The sequence below is a fragment of the Carassius carassius genome, chromosome 5, assembly GCF_963082965.1.
Source record: "Carassius carassius chromosome 5, fCarCar2.1, whole genome shotgun sequence".
NCBI classification, from domain to species: Eukaryota; Metazoa; Chordata; class Actinopteri; order Cypriniformes; family Cyprinidae; genus Carassius; species Carassius carassius.
The window spans coordinates 25,262,018-25,278,289 of record NC_081759.1 but is presented as its reverse complement, the minus strand read 5'-3'; the positions used below and the strand labels follow the sequence as shown (position 1 = coordinate 25,278,289).

General features: G+C 35.2%; 1 protein-coding gene across 1 annotated transcript in view; it reads left to right on the top strand.

Moving 5' to 3' along the window:
• Positions 1–16,272, top strand: part of LOC132141057 (transmembrane protein 8B-like) — a 153,678-nt gene that overhangs the window by 74,796 nt on the left and 62,610 nt on the right. The window contains exons 4-5 of the mRNA XM_059550220.1: positions 8,934–9,067; positions 11,147–11,415. Coding sequence (XP_059406203.1) covers positions 8,934–9,067; positions 11,147–11,415 — 403 coding nt within the window. The remainder of the gene's footprint in view (positions 1–8,933; positions 9,068–11,146; positions 11,416–16,272) is intronic.

Genomic DNA, 16,272 nt, shown 5'->3' with positions numbered 1-16,272 from the left:
CTGCTTTATGTATGCAGCCATGGACAAACAACAGATGGGACTCCTTCTCAAGTTTGTTATTTAATGGTCGCTGTTTTGCTTTTCCATCCTTATTATCCTGCCTACAACTCCATCCTGCCGTTTTAAGCTAAAAAGTGATGTTTCCATTTGCTTTCATGTAGATTGTGCAGTCGTAACTCATTACATATTGGATAAATCATTGCATCATGGGCAGAAGAACACTTAATACTTAACACTTACTCGCTTAGTAGGTACTTCCCTCTGGCAGGCAATATAAATTTTACAAACAGTTTTCTCCCAAAGGCAATCTATTCAATCCATTTCATACTTGAAATTTTATTTTATATTTACTCTACCATTCTAAACATTAGGGCAGTAAGGTTCTTTTAAAATAAAAGATTTTATTCTGCAAAGATTCATGCAACTGATAGTGCCAGCATTGACATTTACAGAGTTATAAAAGACTTCTTTTTTTAAAATCACTGCTCTTCATTTCAAAATTTCTGTTTTTTACAGAATCACGAAAAAAGTTACAGTTTACACAAAAATATTTTCTACATTGATAATGATATAAATGTTTCATGAGCAACAAATCAGCTTATTAGAATGATTTATAAAGCATTCTTATTATTATAATTTTATAATTTAAAATTCTTCTGTTATTAAAGACTGGGGTAATAGCTTGATGTAAATTCGTCTTTGCCATCACAGGATTAAATTACATTTTAAAGTATATTAAATATTAATATATTAAAACATATTTTAAAAGATGATTATGTTGTATTATTCTGTCAACATGAATCAAATGGAATTATTCTACAATAATTATTTAATTATATCCAAATTTGTATTAAAAAATAAATATGTTGGCCATCAAAAAGGACATTTTCAAAATTGGTGCTCATCCATCACACTGGATGTGAAGCTCAAAATGTACAGTATACTGCTAATAGAAAAAGTACTGTAGTAGTTCACCCCAGGAGCTCTAGGGTAACTGGTTAGTATTTCCCTGGTAGCCTCTGCTATGATATCATAACTACACATTCTGGGTTGTTTATATACTGTGCACAATATTAAAGAAATAGCCGGAGTAGTCTGGCAGCACAAGCAAACTGCATAGCAGTCTATGAAAAATCCTGCGGTAATAGGGGAAACAAAGGGTTTATTGAAGCCATCAATGAATTGTTCTTTGCGTGTCCATGTAAATGTCTCACTTATTACCCAGAAGACAAAGCCGACGCCTTGAGACTATCTTAGTTCTAGTGTATGGCTGCAGAAGTGATTTGCAGAACGGTTCATGCTGAAATGAATGAGTCTTCTAATCAAGCTTAGAGCGAATTAGACCTTGATAATACACCAGAGATAATGAGCGACACATGACTCAGAAAACCGTCTATGCAGTGACACCTGCCCAGTGGTGCAAATCCACCAAATAGACCTTAATGAAATGAGAATTTACCATTACAACACATACCTCTAGTGTATCAAGGCTACTTATGAAGGCTTTGAGGTTTCCGGAGGTAAAGCAAACGATGAAAAATGTGGATTTGATTAGCTGCTTCTTCTGAAATATTGATATTGATGTTTACTGTCATAATGAGTGCTGCAAAGAATAAATGGTGGATGATTTGCTTGCTTCTTCTGTGGGACATCGTCATCATCATCATGCTCTGGCCAGGGAGTCAGCCGTTTATAAAGTGTCCTGTTGTGAAAACCACTTCATTGCACTGAAACGTTTAGTCCTTTGAAAATACCCAGACTGCGTCAGCTGCTCATTATACATAAGTGTTTAATGTATATGTATATGTATATACATAAACATTACTGTATATGAAGACAAATCCTTAATTTTTTTTTTTTTGTGATTATCCTTCATCTCTAAGATAAATGATGGGAACAATCCTGCCATTTTTTTTTGTAAAGTATTGTACAGTATTCAGACTGATTTAAAAGATTCAAATGACCCCCCCCCCTTTTTTTAATTTACTTTTTCATTTATGTTTTCTGCCATTTTGTTTTCTTTTGAGATGCTAATTTATATATTGAAACATGTTGTGCCTTTCTTTATTGCTGTGTATTTAATGTCTAAATGCAGATGTTTTGGGGTTGTTTTTGAAAGAAGTCTCTTTATTGTTTTCTATTTTAATATAAAATTTAATTTATTTCTGTGGTGAAAAGGTTCATTTTCAGCAGCCATTATTTCATACATGCCACATAATTCTTCAGCAATTATTCTAATATGCTGCTCAAGAAACATGCCTCTTAAAGTCAACTTTTTGCCATTTGTAGCACATAATATGGCAATGTATAAAAATGAAATAGAAAATGTAAAATAAATTTATTGAAATATTTTTTTTATAACAATATACAAGTCTTTAACATGATTTTTGATCAATTTATTGTATCCTTGCTGAATAAAAGTGTTTTGACCCCAAACTTTTGAGTGGTAATGTATGCATATGATCTGCTTTTATAAAGTGCATTTATAAAAGCTTACGTATTTTATGATGTCATTGTAGTTTTTATCAGCTGCTATAAAGATGCAGAATGATGTGTTTATACAGTGATGTTGCCAGTTATGTTTTAATGCACAATGTCGCAATCATGTCATCAGTGTCCTAGTGTTTAGTAGATGAAAGCCTTCAAATTCTCTGAATATGTGTTATACTGTACTAATTCATATCACAGAGAATTTTAAAAAATGACATGAAGCACACACAATTTTTAGTTAAGCCTTTTTAAAGATTAAAAAAAAAATTATTTCATGTCTTGAAAAATATCTAATTATAGGATGACTATTGAGGCAGTGAATCGCACAGCATAATTAATCACACACCACTGCAAGCCAATTAGCTCCTTCCGTTGCCCCGCCCCCTCTCTTCACGTCTACTGAATAGCATTTCAGCACTGGAAGAGTGCTGCTGACGACTGCTCGCTTATTGTTTAACTGCATTGAACTGACAGATGCGCCAGCAGACTCTCGCTCCCTACCTTATGAAGTAATAACATGGCTGACTGACCTCAACAGGAAGCCAGCAGCGATATGCGGTTGATATTTGACAGCGCTGTGGGTTGAAAAAGCCAGTGCAAATGACCCCGCATATCAGGCAGTAGTCTATGGAAAGCCAAGTGGTCCATAAAACGCGGGCTTTTCAACGCTGTATTAATTTTACTCGATAAGTTAACGCCAGACGCCACCACGCGTTAAAATAACGCCACACGCCGACAGACGTTAAGTTAACGCACACGCCACTTAAGATGCAGATTTATTTACTAATCTACATGGACACACCTCTCATGGCTACAAGGACTCTAAGGCAAGTCAGAGCATCCAGTTTTCGAGAGCATGAAGATGGCAAGGATAGCTCTTACAATTATACATATAGCTTTTGTCTCATAACGTTATCACCCCAGGCACGAATGAGTGCAAATTTGAAAATGATTTTATTCAACAGTTAAATTAATAAGAAAGTGATATTATTATTTTATTATTATTATATTATATTTTGAGTAGGCTATCATTTCAATTTAATAAATAGTTGGCGATAGTTTCACAAAAATAGAAATTCTGTTTATTTACATTTGATCAACCCAATGATTCAGATGCAGCTTCTGTAACAAAAGTATAGCATGTGTAATTCTAAATTAAATATTAATATTTAAAGCTACATTTTGTTTGCTTTTTCACATTTAACACAATTAGGCTCTAAAATATCTTCTGAGGGTACTTTTTCTTCCTTTTTAAAAACATAATAACATATGATAAACTGAAATCATACTCAAAAGTAGATACCTGATTTATTTTACAATAAAGCAATTACAAATATAGATATAGGGAATATAGTTATCGAATGACACAAATTAGTCCAAATTTGGAAATTATTACAACGGTTAAATAAATAAGAAAATGTATGGCAAGTCCTGACCTTTTGGATGTATTTAATTATAAATACCTTTGTAATCTATAATAACAGTACATTTATTCATTCTTGAATATTAATATAGGTACCTGTAATTTTGGCCAATTTATATATACTTTGTTTGTGAATTTGCACATGCTATAATGTAAGCATCATTAAAGGGACTGTAAGTAGGAATTACTCCCATCTAGTGGTGAAATTGTATTTTGCATTCAAACTAATTTTGCTCTCCAGCGCCTCGCTTTTTCAAATGCGCGTTGCATCTACGGTAGGCGATATGTACCAAAATGCTTTGACAGGATGTCTTCTAATAGCACTTCGTCGAGTTTTCCTTCAGGTGAACAGGTGTGTTATTTCAAACAAACTGCAACATGACAACTAACAAACTAATGTTACAGTATGAATTACTGACTGTGGAAAACATGAAATATTGTAATTAGTAGTTATGTCTTCTTTATTTGTTATATTTTCTGAATTATGTGCATTGTTAGATATCATCATCAGATGATTCAACAATAGGGAGAGGAAGAGGTAGAGGTAGAGGGAGAGGACAGGACAGAGAGGCAGTGGATCAGTGGGATCTAGGCGAGGAGGTGGACGAGGAAGAGGAGGAGAGCGAGAGACAATACCACGACGACAAAGATGCCCGGCAGCTACGAGAGACGATCTTGATAGAATTGAAAGTTTACAAAGGCAGAGAAAAGAAGCGACCGAGGTTTGTACAATTTATGTCTGGCAATAGCAATGAATTTTCATTGTCTGTACAGTTATATGCATGTAGCAAAATATTCACAACTTGAGCTAATGAATTGTTTTTGAAAAAGTAACACTGACTTACCTGTCGAGAAGAAAACAGGCCACTTCAGCGTCTCTTTTGAAATCTTTATCCAGCATTAGCTCTTTCCACCTAGAAAAAGCTTCCTCGACATTAACTCTTGTTTTCTGTAATCTACGGTCACGTTTCCTTTTACGTTCTATTTTTGACTGTTTTGGCGACGATGTTTTCTTCTCCTGTGGCGCGGCATATGTATGGTCCATAATAAGAATGCAATCCAGACTTTTAAACTTGCCGGTGCAGTTTCAAGCGCCTCTCACTGCTCTGCACCTGCGTTTCTGGCTCTGACCGAAAACGCGTTGGCTTAGTACTTTTTGTCCCTCTCTGCTATTATAGTTTTGCAAGATGGCGGAACTACACGGAAGCCTCCGTCGACCTACCCGTCCCATGTATATAAAGATAATAAATTCTTCATTTACGAGGATTAGTTGAAACATTGGCATAGGTATTTGTACACCATTGAGGGCATATTTATGAATAAAAATATTGATTTTAGATAATAAAATACCTAAAAAGTTACTTATTGTCCCTTTAATGACCCCTTTGTGTTTAATTAAAAAATTATTATTTTTTTTTTAAAAAGATTGATTAGTGAAATTAAAGAATGATTTAATAAAAAATGAGATTGATTAGTAATTGTCTCTCATTGGCCTGATTAGCTTTGCCCTCAAAACCTTTCTTATTTAGTGGTACATTATTGCATGATTTGTACATAATACACTTTGCATAAACGTTTGCAATTAGTTTTTTAAAAGGTAACGTTACAGTATCAAGGCCTCTATGCTTACATTTCTCTTTTGATATTTTTGTTTTTGTTTAGGAACATAAATAAATTAATAGGGCAATATTAGATTTTTTTTTTTACCTTTTTGATCCCATTTTCCATCTCATTTTTATTAAATTAGTAAAATACAATCCAGAAGAATAAGTTACCAGTCAAATGAAATCAGCATCAACATTTCAGCTTTGCAAGGCACAGAACTCTGCTGTTGCATTAAGGATTATACAGACTTTTTGAGAAGACTTAAGAGGTGGCGTTAATGTATTTCATAAGAACAATGTAATGAAATTAATGTTTAAAAATGGAAATATTAAACGATTTAACTGACTCATTTATACTTTCAAATAAAACTGAAACCGACAGGTAGGTGGCAGCATGTCACTGCCTTATCAATGAATCATTTATTTAATCGATTCGTTCATTCATTTAAGAACAAAGCAAATGACTCTCTTTATGAGTTATCGATGGGTAAATCATTGACTCGCTAGATTTGTTAAAAAATGCAGATTCATTCAAAAACGTTGTTCAGAAACAGCTGTGTGTTTGTTTGGAGATGCACCGCGATCAGCTGTGACTTTGTTTGAATTTGTTTTTAAGAAATAGAGCAAATTAAGTGTTCCTGAAATTTAAGCCCATATGTTCAGGGGCGCCTGCAGGATTTCTTCCGAGGGAGCCCTCTCTACACTGTTTGTTATGATGAATGACAATACTGCAGTCTGCTTTCACGATCTGAGGTGAACCAATATACATTTACTGCCTTCATTCAATCCTCATACTCCGTCTGTTTAATCTTATTTACTATCCTAACTGCATTATTATTATTATTATTATTATTTTCAGATTTGCCTTTGTTGTTGATGCTAATACAAAACATCAGGGGGGACTCCCATAAGTCTATTTTTAGGGTGGGTCAGCTCCGCAGTTCTGCTTATTTCAGCTATGATTATCATTTCAGTTTATTTTTATAAATATATATATATATATATATAAAATTTATATTTAATTTAGAATTACATATGCTCTACTTTTGTTTCAGAAGCTGCATCTGAATTGTCATATACTTACAGACTAAAACAGTTTGGTTATCAGCATTCTTCAAAATATCTTCCTCAAACGCAATAAAGGCATAAGGTTTGAAACAACATTAGGTTGAGTAAATGTAAATGTAAATAAACAGAATTTCTATTTTTGTGAAACTATCGCCAACTATTTATTAAATTGAAATGATAGCCTACTCAAAATATAATATAATAATAATAATAAAATAATAATATTACTTTCTTATTAATTTAACTGTTGAATAAAATCATTTCCAAATTTGCGCTCATTCGTGCCTGGGGTGATAACTTTATGAGACAAAAGCTATATGTATAATTGTAAGGGCTATCCTTGCCATCTTCATGCTCTCGAAAACTGGATGCTCTGACTTGCCGTAGAGTCCTTGTAGCCATGAGAGGTGTGTCCATGTAGATGAGTAAATAAATCTGCATCTTAAGTGGCATGTCGTGTTAACTTAACGTCTGTCGGCGTGTGGCGTTATTTTAACGCGTGGTGGCGTCTGGCGTTAACTTATCGAGTAACGGCGCTTATTTAACGCCTGGTGGCGTTATAAAAACGGCGTTTTAAAATTAATACGACGTTGAAAAGCACACGTTTTATGGTCCACTTGGCTTTCCATAGTAGTCCAGTACAAACGACGGAAACAGAGGAACGTGCACTAAAAAAAAAAAAAACCTAATGTGTTCTTTTAGCGTGATTCATAGACATTTAATACTTCTTTGTTTGGTGTAATTGTGTTTCTCTGTGTGGAGATGGTAAGAAAAAACGCTGGCCGAGTAGAGAAGGAGGGGTTATACTACGCCTTTCCACAATGATGAATGTGTTTGGGGCAGGAGTACCTGCATAATAGAAGCCGAGGTCTCCATGATGAAACGCTGCATTGTAATTTACCACGGTGTGCCATAATAAATAGAAGCTCTTGGATTCTCCCACCTTCTCTCCGACTTTAATCTCTCCACCTCCTTTTCTCACACATCAAGTCTTCATGCAACTGTACTGTGAAAAACTATCTGCGAATCTATACAGATCTCTGGATCTTTAATTGGAGCATACGCCACAACATCTGTCGTACACTGAAACCAATGTGGTTTTTACAGCTATTCTTATAACACTGCCAACTGTGATCCTGTAATGGTGAAAACAAAACAGTTCAGATCAAAAAGCCTTAGTATAGTCTGTTAAAGCAGTACATATCAGAGTTATCAGTGGTATGTTGAAATACATTGCTTTTCATATGGGGCGGCAGTGGCTCAGTGGTTCATGTAGGTTGTCTACAAACCGGAAGGTTGGTGGTTCGATCCCCGGCTCCACCTGACCAAGTGTCGAGGTGTCCTTGAGCAAGACACCCAACCCTACCTGCTCCCGACGAGCTGGATGGTGCCTTGAATGGCAGACACCGCAGTCGGTGTGTGAATGTGTGTGTGAATGGGTGAATGTGAGGCAAATTGTAAAGCGCTTTGGATGGCCATGTGGTCTGTTGAAAGCGCTATATAAATGCAGTCCATTTACCATTTACCATTCAAAAGTTTGGGGGTCAGTAAGATTTTTTAAGTGCTTTTGTAAGAAGTCACCTATGCTTATATATATATATATATATATATATATTGTATTTACTCCCAAACTCTTAAACAGTAATGAGCATTACATTTTCATTTGTTATTTACACACCACCTTACACTTTGAGCAAGGAACCAACATTTTTGACACATTGTTTTATATCAGACATAATTAAACAGATTCTGCCAAATAAATGTCTCAGATTTCCCCTGTGCTGTGTTAATTTTTTATTCATGATTTTCAATTTAATTTCATTTTATTTTCTGAGATTAATCATTCATGTTGTTGTATTCCTCATTTTTAAAATCACTTTACATAAAGGTGTCGGCTAAAAGAAGAAATGTAAATGCAAAGCAGAATTCAAAGAAGGCAAGGTTTTGGCTGGATCCTCCACTTGTTTGGAATCAGTAATAAATCGCAGGCAGTTCAAAATCTTTTATCTGAATTTTTCACCAAGTGGAGAAACGACAATAGCGTTTGATCTTTTTCTCCTGAGTTTGAGGTGAGAGTTGTTGTGCAGCTGGCCATGAGAAATATCACACAGCAAATCATCAGAAGCGATGCAAATGCAAAGACAGTTTCCCACCATTTGAAGTGATCATAAGGCTCTCTCAGTAGGATATGCCCCCCTTCCACAAGCATTTCCATATCATGATACGCATGTATACATTTTTTGTGACACTGTATTTCATGGCTCAGTGTATTTAAAGATGGATACTGAGTGGATTTTAGCCTGTAACTAATCCATCTATTTCCTATTTGTTTCACTGTTTTTGTCCAGGGTCTTCACGAGGAATGTCAGTACCTCTTTCAACCTCAGCTCATTGTTCAGAGGCTCATTGGGATTTCAGTACTGTATCCTGGTTACTTCATTGACCAGATGATTCCTCTTCACAATAAATCTGTACTATACAAGTGAGTGATGATTTTAAAGATTAAATATATCCACTTACACACACACACACACACACACACACACACACACACACACACACACACACACACACACATGCACAAAATCAACAAAAACACAGCTTTGCTATTTTTTATATTGTTTTTTATTAATTTTAATATAATTTCCAGGTTTTACTATCCTTGTGTGGTCCCCACATTGTAGCATAAACAATAACAGACACATTTTAATAAAAATTCCAGGTTTTACTATCACGCACACACACACACACACACACATACACACACACATGCGTGCGCAAAATGAACAAAAATACAATTATAGGGATAGTTTACACCAGGGTTGGGGAACGTTGATCCTGGAGGGCCTGTGTCCCTGCAGAGTTTAGCTCCAACCTCCAGGATCAACGTTCCCCAACCCTGGTTTACACCAAAGGGAAAGTCTGTTGTCATTTACACTAACACTGAAAAGTCTAGGGTCAGTTTTCCCCTGAAATATTACTACTTTCATCAATACTTTTATTCAGCAAAAGTGCATTCAAGTCAATAAAAGTGACAGTAAAGACATTTATAAATAATTTCTATTTCATATAAATGTTGTTTTCTTGAACTTTCTATTCACTCTGAAAAATGTATGATGGTTTCTTCAAAAGTATTAAGCAGCACAACTATTTTCAACATTTTATTAGAATTATTTCTAACTGATCAAGTGACACTGACAATTTAGCTTTGCCATTACTAAAATATATTTTAGAAAACAGTTTTTCTGTATTTTTGATTAAATAAATGCAGCCTCAGTAAACACTTATTTTAAAAACATAAACCAATTTTACCACCCAAACTCATGAACGGTGGTATAATCACCCACATGTGATCTCAAACTCTTAAAAAAAAAATCTTTCAAGATTGTGAGCATTTCTATTCTGTTGTCATCTTTGCAGACTTTCACACATCTTTCCTTATCAGACACACAAACGCACACACCGTGCATGTCTCTCACCTTTTCTCTCCCTCGTTCTGCTCTCAACCATTCCACACACATCCTTTTCTCAAGCTTCCCTCCATTTCAGGCTTCTACACTCATTAGGTTCAGATATTAAAGCTCTCCTCTCAATTAGCAAATAAAGTCTTTCTAAATGAAAAGGAGAAAATGGATGGGAGAGAGGTGATGAGATGCATTCATAAGCAACAGGGTACACAGACAAGACCTTGAGCACTGGACATTATGAAGATGGGCTTTTTTGTATCATTGAAAGCATGGTTTACAGCGGGGACACTTAGGAAGCTGCTGTTTAATGGATGTCTGGATATTAGTATACATTATTTTATAGCATAAATAAGATGAAATAATGTGTAGGAAGAAATAGGAATAATCTTATATGTAATAAAATCTAGTGGACTATGTTAAATATAATTATTATGCATTGCTCTTGTTATTTAGCCTGTCAATTAAATAAGAATTTGTAATATTCTTAATAGGACATACTATTTATTCATATGTGAAATACAAAACAGTACTGCATAAAATTGGAAGGGATAAATTAACCATGCAATAAATGATTTATTTATTTATTTTTATTTCAAAGACCAAGTTCATATTCCAAAACACTTTTTTTTTCCAGAAGCGATCCAGCAGATCTGTAAACAACTTGTGTTCTATTTGATTGAGCATTTGGTGTGCTGCTCATATTGTTAATTATCAAAAACCAAAGCTCAAAGCCAATTGTGTCATGGCCAAAAATTTAGATATTCATTATTTATTCTAACTTCATAATTGTTATCCATCTCTGTTCAAATTGAAAAGGTTGACTTGCATTTGTTTCCTGATTAGTTGTTATTGATGTAGAAAATTAAGATGGAGAGATATCACTTAATTGCTTTATGCATTTTCAATAAAGTTTGTTATAATGGGCTGAAGTTTGAAGTTCTCCTGAGAGTACAAAAATGTTAAATCTCCTTTCAAATGCTTCCTTGGCATTTCGATAAGCATACTAGTATTGTTATATCTCATGAGACAATCTCTACAGTGAGTGTAGCTTTCCAGCAGATGTCCTCTACATTTCTTTCCCTTGTACCTGGCAGAGTGTTCATCCCAAACTACATCTCTCGGGTGAAGGTACAGCTTGTGGACTGCAATACAAAGAACAGAAGCGGGGAGAGCTGTCCAGTTTTGCTGAAGATCCGCTCAAAGGCCCCGCCGGTGCATAACTCCAGTGCTGTGGACTGCAGAGAGAACGTTCCCTGTGAGCTGGAGGTCCCACTGCCATTCTGGGAGCAGTGGTACTATATTTTGGTGGAGCGTTACCTCAGTAGCTCAGATGTCTACTTTCGTATTGGCATTCAGGTTAAAGGTAAGAACTTGTTTTAAATTCTAATTGGTATTGGATTAATCATAGATTCATAATCAGTCTGATTATTCCTTCCTCCACAACAATCACTTTGTATTCTCTATTTCTTTCTAATTCTGTTGTCTAGGGTTTGGTAAAGCCTTTAGCTATGTATGAACATACAATAGCCCCAAAATCTATCTGGACACTTGTGAATAAAAAAAAATAAAATAAAAAAAAGTATGAATTTTTGCAAACAATTTTTTTTTTCTTTTATTCACTTTAACTTTAATTTTACTTTTCTTTTTTCTAATTGATTAAAGTGAATGTGTGAAGCTCTCCTCTAGTTCACACAGATATATCATACTGAATGTGATGATATGATATATACTGAATGAATGAATATATATACATTATATGTAAAATTTTTTGTTAAGAAAAGTTTCAGAATTAGATTATTAGAATTAGAATTAGAATTAGAATCAGATTAATTTGTGAAGGATCATCAGCTTTGTCTGAAAAAAAAAGATATATATGTTTTGCAATATTACTATTTTTACTGTATTTTTTAGTAAATAAATGTAGCTTTGAAAATAAGAGAAGTCTTTTTTTAAAACAAGAATACAGTAAATAATAACCAACCTCAAACTAAATGTCACTTGATGTGGTATGATATAATGAATGATGTTTATTCATTTAAACTTACAAGTACATTTCTTTGGGTCCACTGTGTGTATAATGTTTTACCATGTTCTGTTAATCTGCAACAGGTCAAATTTAAGGCAGTAATCCATATTGTAATGAACCCATAATACAGTTTAATCAATGTTTTGGGTTCTGACATATCACTTACCATGGGCTTTCTGCCGGCAACATAACATCACAGTATGAATAGGCCCACCTGGTACCATATTTTCCAGCCAGTGTTTGGGGGCACATTACTGGATGCCAATACATTCTCTGATTCATTGATGGCCTATAGTGCTGTAGGTTACGACAATCCCAGAAGACTCCAGTGGAAATATTTTAGTACAGCACAAATGAGAGGGCAACAGCTTGCAGATTTGATCTGGGCTTCATTAATTCTTCATTGGGATTTATCATTACAAATGTTATAGGCATATGGCTCCTAGTCAATGTTTGGTTTCAGCATTGCGATGAATTGCATTTGAGCATATTAAAGCTACCTGGAATCCATTCTGACTTCACTGCTGGAAGGGTTTTTATAAAGGCAGGTGTTCTCGTGGCCCAGGTGGAGTTGGGAAATTAAAGTGTGTTTAGAGAGAAACAGGCTTTGTTATGAATCTCTGTGACATATTGGAACCTCGGTGGGCTCAGATGAGGACCCTGTCATGGATTGGAGCCTTCACCTTTTATTCTGCCTGATGTTACAATGAAGTCTTGAGTCCCTGTGATAAATATGGCAATTGGGCTGCTTGCAAAGTGTGAAATAGATGGGGGAATCAATTCAGTCACATGGACCGTATTATTGCAGCATCATGAAGTTGCACGCTCCCTTTAAAATACTCGATTTGAGTCAGATTTGCTCATTCTGCTTAAATCTGAACGTTGTTTCAAATTACACGGCTGTTGTTTACAGTACGCTCATATGACCTGATTTTCCCAGAATGTCTGATTGGATCTCAATTTTAGAGCAATAAAATATTATCACTCACACCTTTAATGAGTTTCCTATCAAAAAACACCTCCGGTTTACAAGGTCAAAATGGAACTTCCCTCTTCACAAGACTTAGCAAAAATCCCCCACTCTGCTTCTATCAAATCTATTTGGTTCTCTCATTTTGTCTGAGGTTTCTCTGTTAATTTTTCCTCCACGTCCTGCGCCTTTGTTACAGCCTTGATGCCAAGGGATGTTGGCATTGATGGCTCGGTAAGAGGGGATGAAGAGGAGGGCCATTGATGTTCAATGAGGCTGAACAGTCTCAGACCAGCTTAGATAAAGCACTCACAGGGGGAAACAATTGGCCATGATGAGATGGTGTACCTGCAGAGAGCATTATCTGTGCGTGTAAGAAGCGGAAAAAAACCTGTCTACCAAGGACTTAGTTCTGTCACATTCAAGGCTGAGAGTCTATTTTGTCATTTCAGACTATTTGCCACATTCATGAAGGAGGAACAAAATCGCTTTTGGGTTGGGTTGTTGCAAATTTCAATTCAGTTCAATTTGTTAAATAGGAATTTTTCTTACAACGTTATTAGGTATAGATTTGCAAGTAATCTCACATTTTCTCATTGCTTTTGAATGCATTCTGTCCTTTTTTCATGAAATATCAACATAATAAGTATCAAAGATTTGTACTACTAGCCTACAGCCATCCATGGCTTTTTTTTCTGCATTAACAGTGTTTTTGTTCCTAGGTAATTTTTCATAATTGTTGTTGCTTAAATTCTTCCATTCAAAGACTGCAGATGAATATACATTTGTTAAACAGTACAACAGTCACAGTCCAGGTGAAGTGAGACAATATTTTGTCACTGGCTTTGTTCTTAAAACATTATCCAAATGGACACATCAATGTCAGTGCACACTAATTTCGGCTGAAGTAATGGGAGAATGTACACGTAATGATGGATGATTATGATTAAGTACCCTACTATACACGTGTTCACCCATCATTAGTACCACTTATTACTAAACGTAGCTAATCCAGTGACCCGAGAGCACTGCAATCAAGGTAACTATTAGACATTATCTAACACTGTCATTCATTTCTCCTCTATGCTATTTTTCACCAGTTGTGACGGTCCATACCCTGCATCACATGACCTTGTAGTATCACCTGTGTCTGAAGGTTTTGGTCAGCGCTTCTGTCAGCCTTAATTCAATTATTCTGAACCTAGTTCCCCTTTCCTTGATCAATTTCTCTGAACAGCAGATACTGGATGGCTGCCATCTCTCTCCCATCTCCCAAGGCGGTATGACCCTTCATGTCCTTCCTTTGCTGTTTCCCTACACCATTCAGCTCTCTTGATATTCTTAATGGAGAGAATAGATTGTTCAACAAGAACCATCTGAAATTGCTGTGTGTGTGGAATTCATTTCCTTGTGTTTATCGATAAGAATAAATAATAAAAAAACAAATATAAATTCAAATTCTGATTTTATATGGTCTGATGAATTCAGCTACTCTTATGGTGTAACCTAAACGATTATGAAATTACTGTATTACTGTACCAGTAGATGTCTTAAAAAGATTACAAATTTTAACTTTTTATTATGATAATGTGAAATTGGGCAATGTTTCAGTAGACACTGAATTTGTTTCAGTAGACACTGAATATCATTCTCGTAATGGCTTTGAGGTATGGTCATTCTTCTTTCTGTGAGATACAATACTTTCTTCATCATCTAAGTCATATCCAGAACAAAACAAACAGAAACAGACAGAAGTTAGGCAGTGAGCATTGTTCCATAGTGTGTTGTTATTTTGTAAAGTTATTATTTCACAAAATCTTGAATGAGTTTGACACTCCTGTCTTAGATAACACTCTTTGGTTTGTCTTTCCTTGTATAGTAGTCTAGCTAGATCTAATCACCAAGCATGATTTTACGTAGTTGTACATACAGTAGCAGCAGTAATGTAGTAGTAATAGCAGTACATAGTAGTAACTCATGGTGCTGCAGTTTGAGACCATTTTTTTTCTTCTAAAATTTAAATTCCCGTTTCTGTTGGTGACACCAAATTGTCATATTGATAGTGTCATTAATTGTGCTAATCATTCATGAGCTCCAGGCTTCAGGGAGTCCTCCTTGTTTGAGAGGCATCTACAGAGCCAAATTAAAATGGATCCCAGTCATGGGATTTCAAAACAATGAGCTGCTATTTTTAGCCCCCAAATTGCACTTTATCAAATAGTTGTAATTGAAGAAGTCAACAGAAAGGGTTTGTGGGCTTTGGCCACACTTGCTAATACTGCAGACCACCGTTGTTGGGAGACCTGCAATGTAAATATGAGATTTTACATTTTGCTTGATTTTTCTGGTGCTTATTGGACTCCATTTAGCCCTCAAGGAGACGAGAAGGTTAAAACACAATAAAAGGAGGCTTAATTGAGACTGATGTGTTTTTATCAGTATTAATGATGAGTTTCAGACATGACTGTTAATAGATCTAGACCTTCCAGAGCTCCATGGACTGGAATGAGCTAATTCAGCACTGAATGGAATAACTACATTCTCTACAGAGGCATATTTCTCTTCAGTAATGGCATCAGCACAAATGTGATTGGGAACCGTAACGCAAGATGGAAAACAAATAACATAGTTAAACATAATTGTGTTTTCGACGAGCCCCATTGTTATTGCTATTGATTGTTTAGCTGGTCTCATGAATATCTGGAATTTTCTTTCAGGTTTAACTTTGGTTATGATTAAACAGATTTTAAGCTAGCTGTAAAGTAAATATAGACATATTTTGTATAAAAAGTCTTGGTTATTTGACCTTACAGCTCAGGTGTGCTATGATAATGTACAGTTACATTTTCTAAACGATGAATAAAAAGTGCAAGAGTGTGACCAATATTGAAGGGTTTTCTCACTTTGAGGATATTGAAGCTGTGACCTTCTAACACAGCATTTTAAATGCAAAATATAGTGCATATAATTTGCCCGCAGGTAGCCATGACTTCGCAATGTCCAACCTTCATGGAGCCATAAACCAATTTCATATAGGGAATTGCATTTTTATTGACTTTTACATTCTCTACAACGGGCATGAGAAGCAAAATGTTTCCAATTCAGGGTTTAAAGGGTTAAGTTGCATCTATATATGGGTCAGTGACAAAAGGGGATGGCAAGATTAGAAATTCAAAAAATCTTTAAAAAACTTGTTTTAAAAGCATGCATCAGGCATTTTAAGT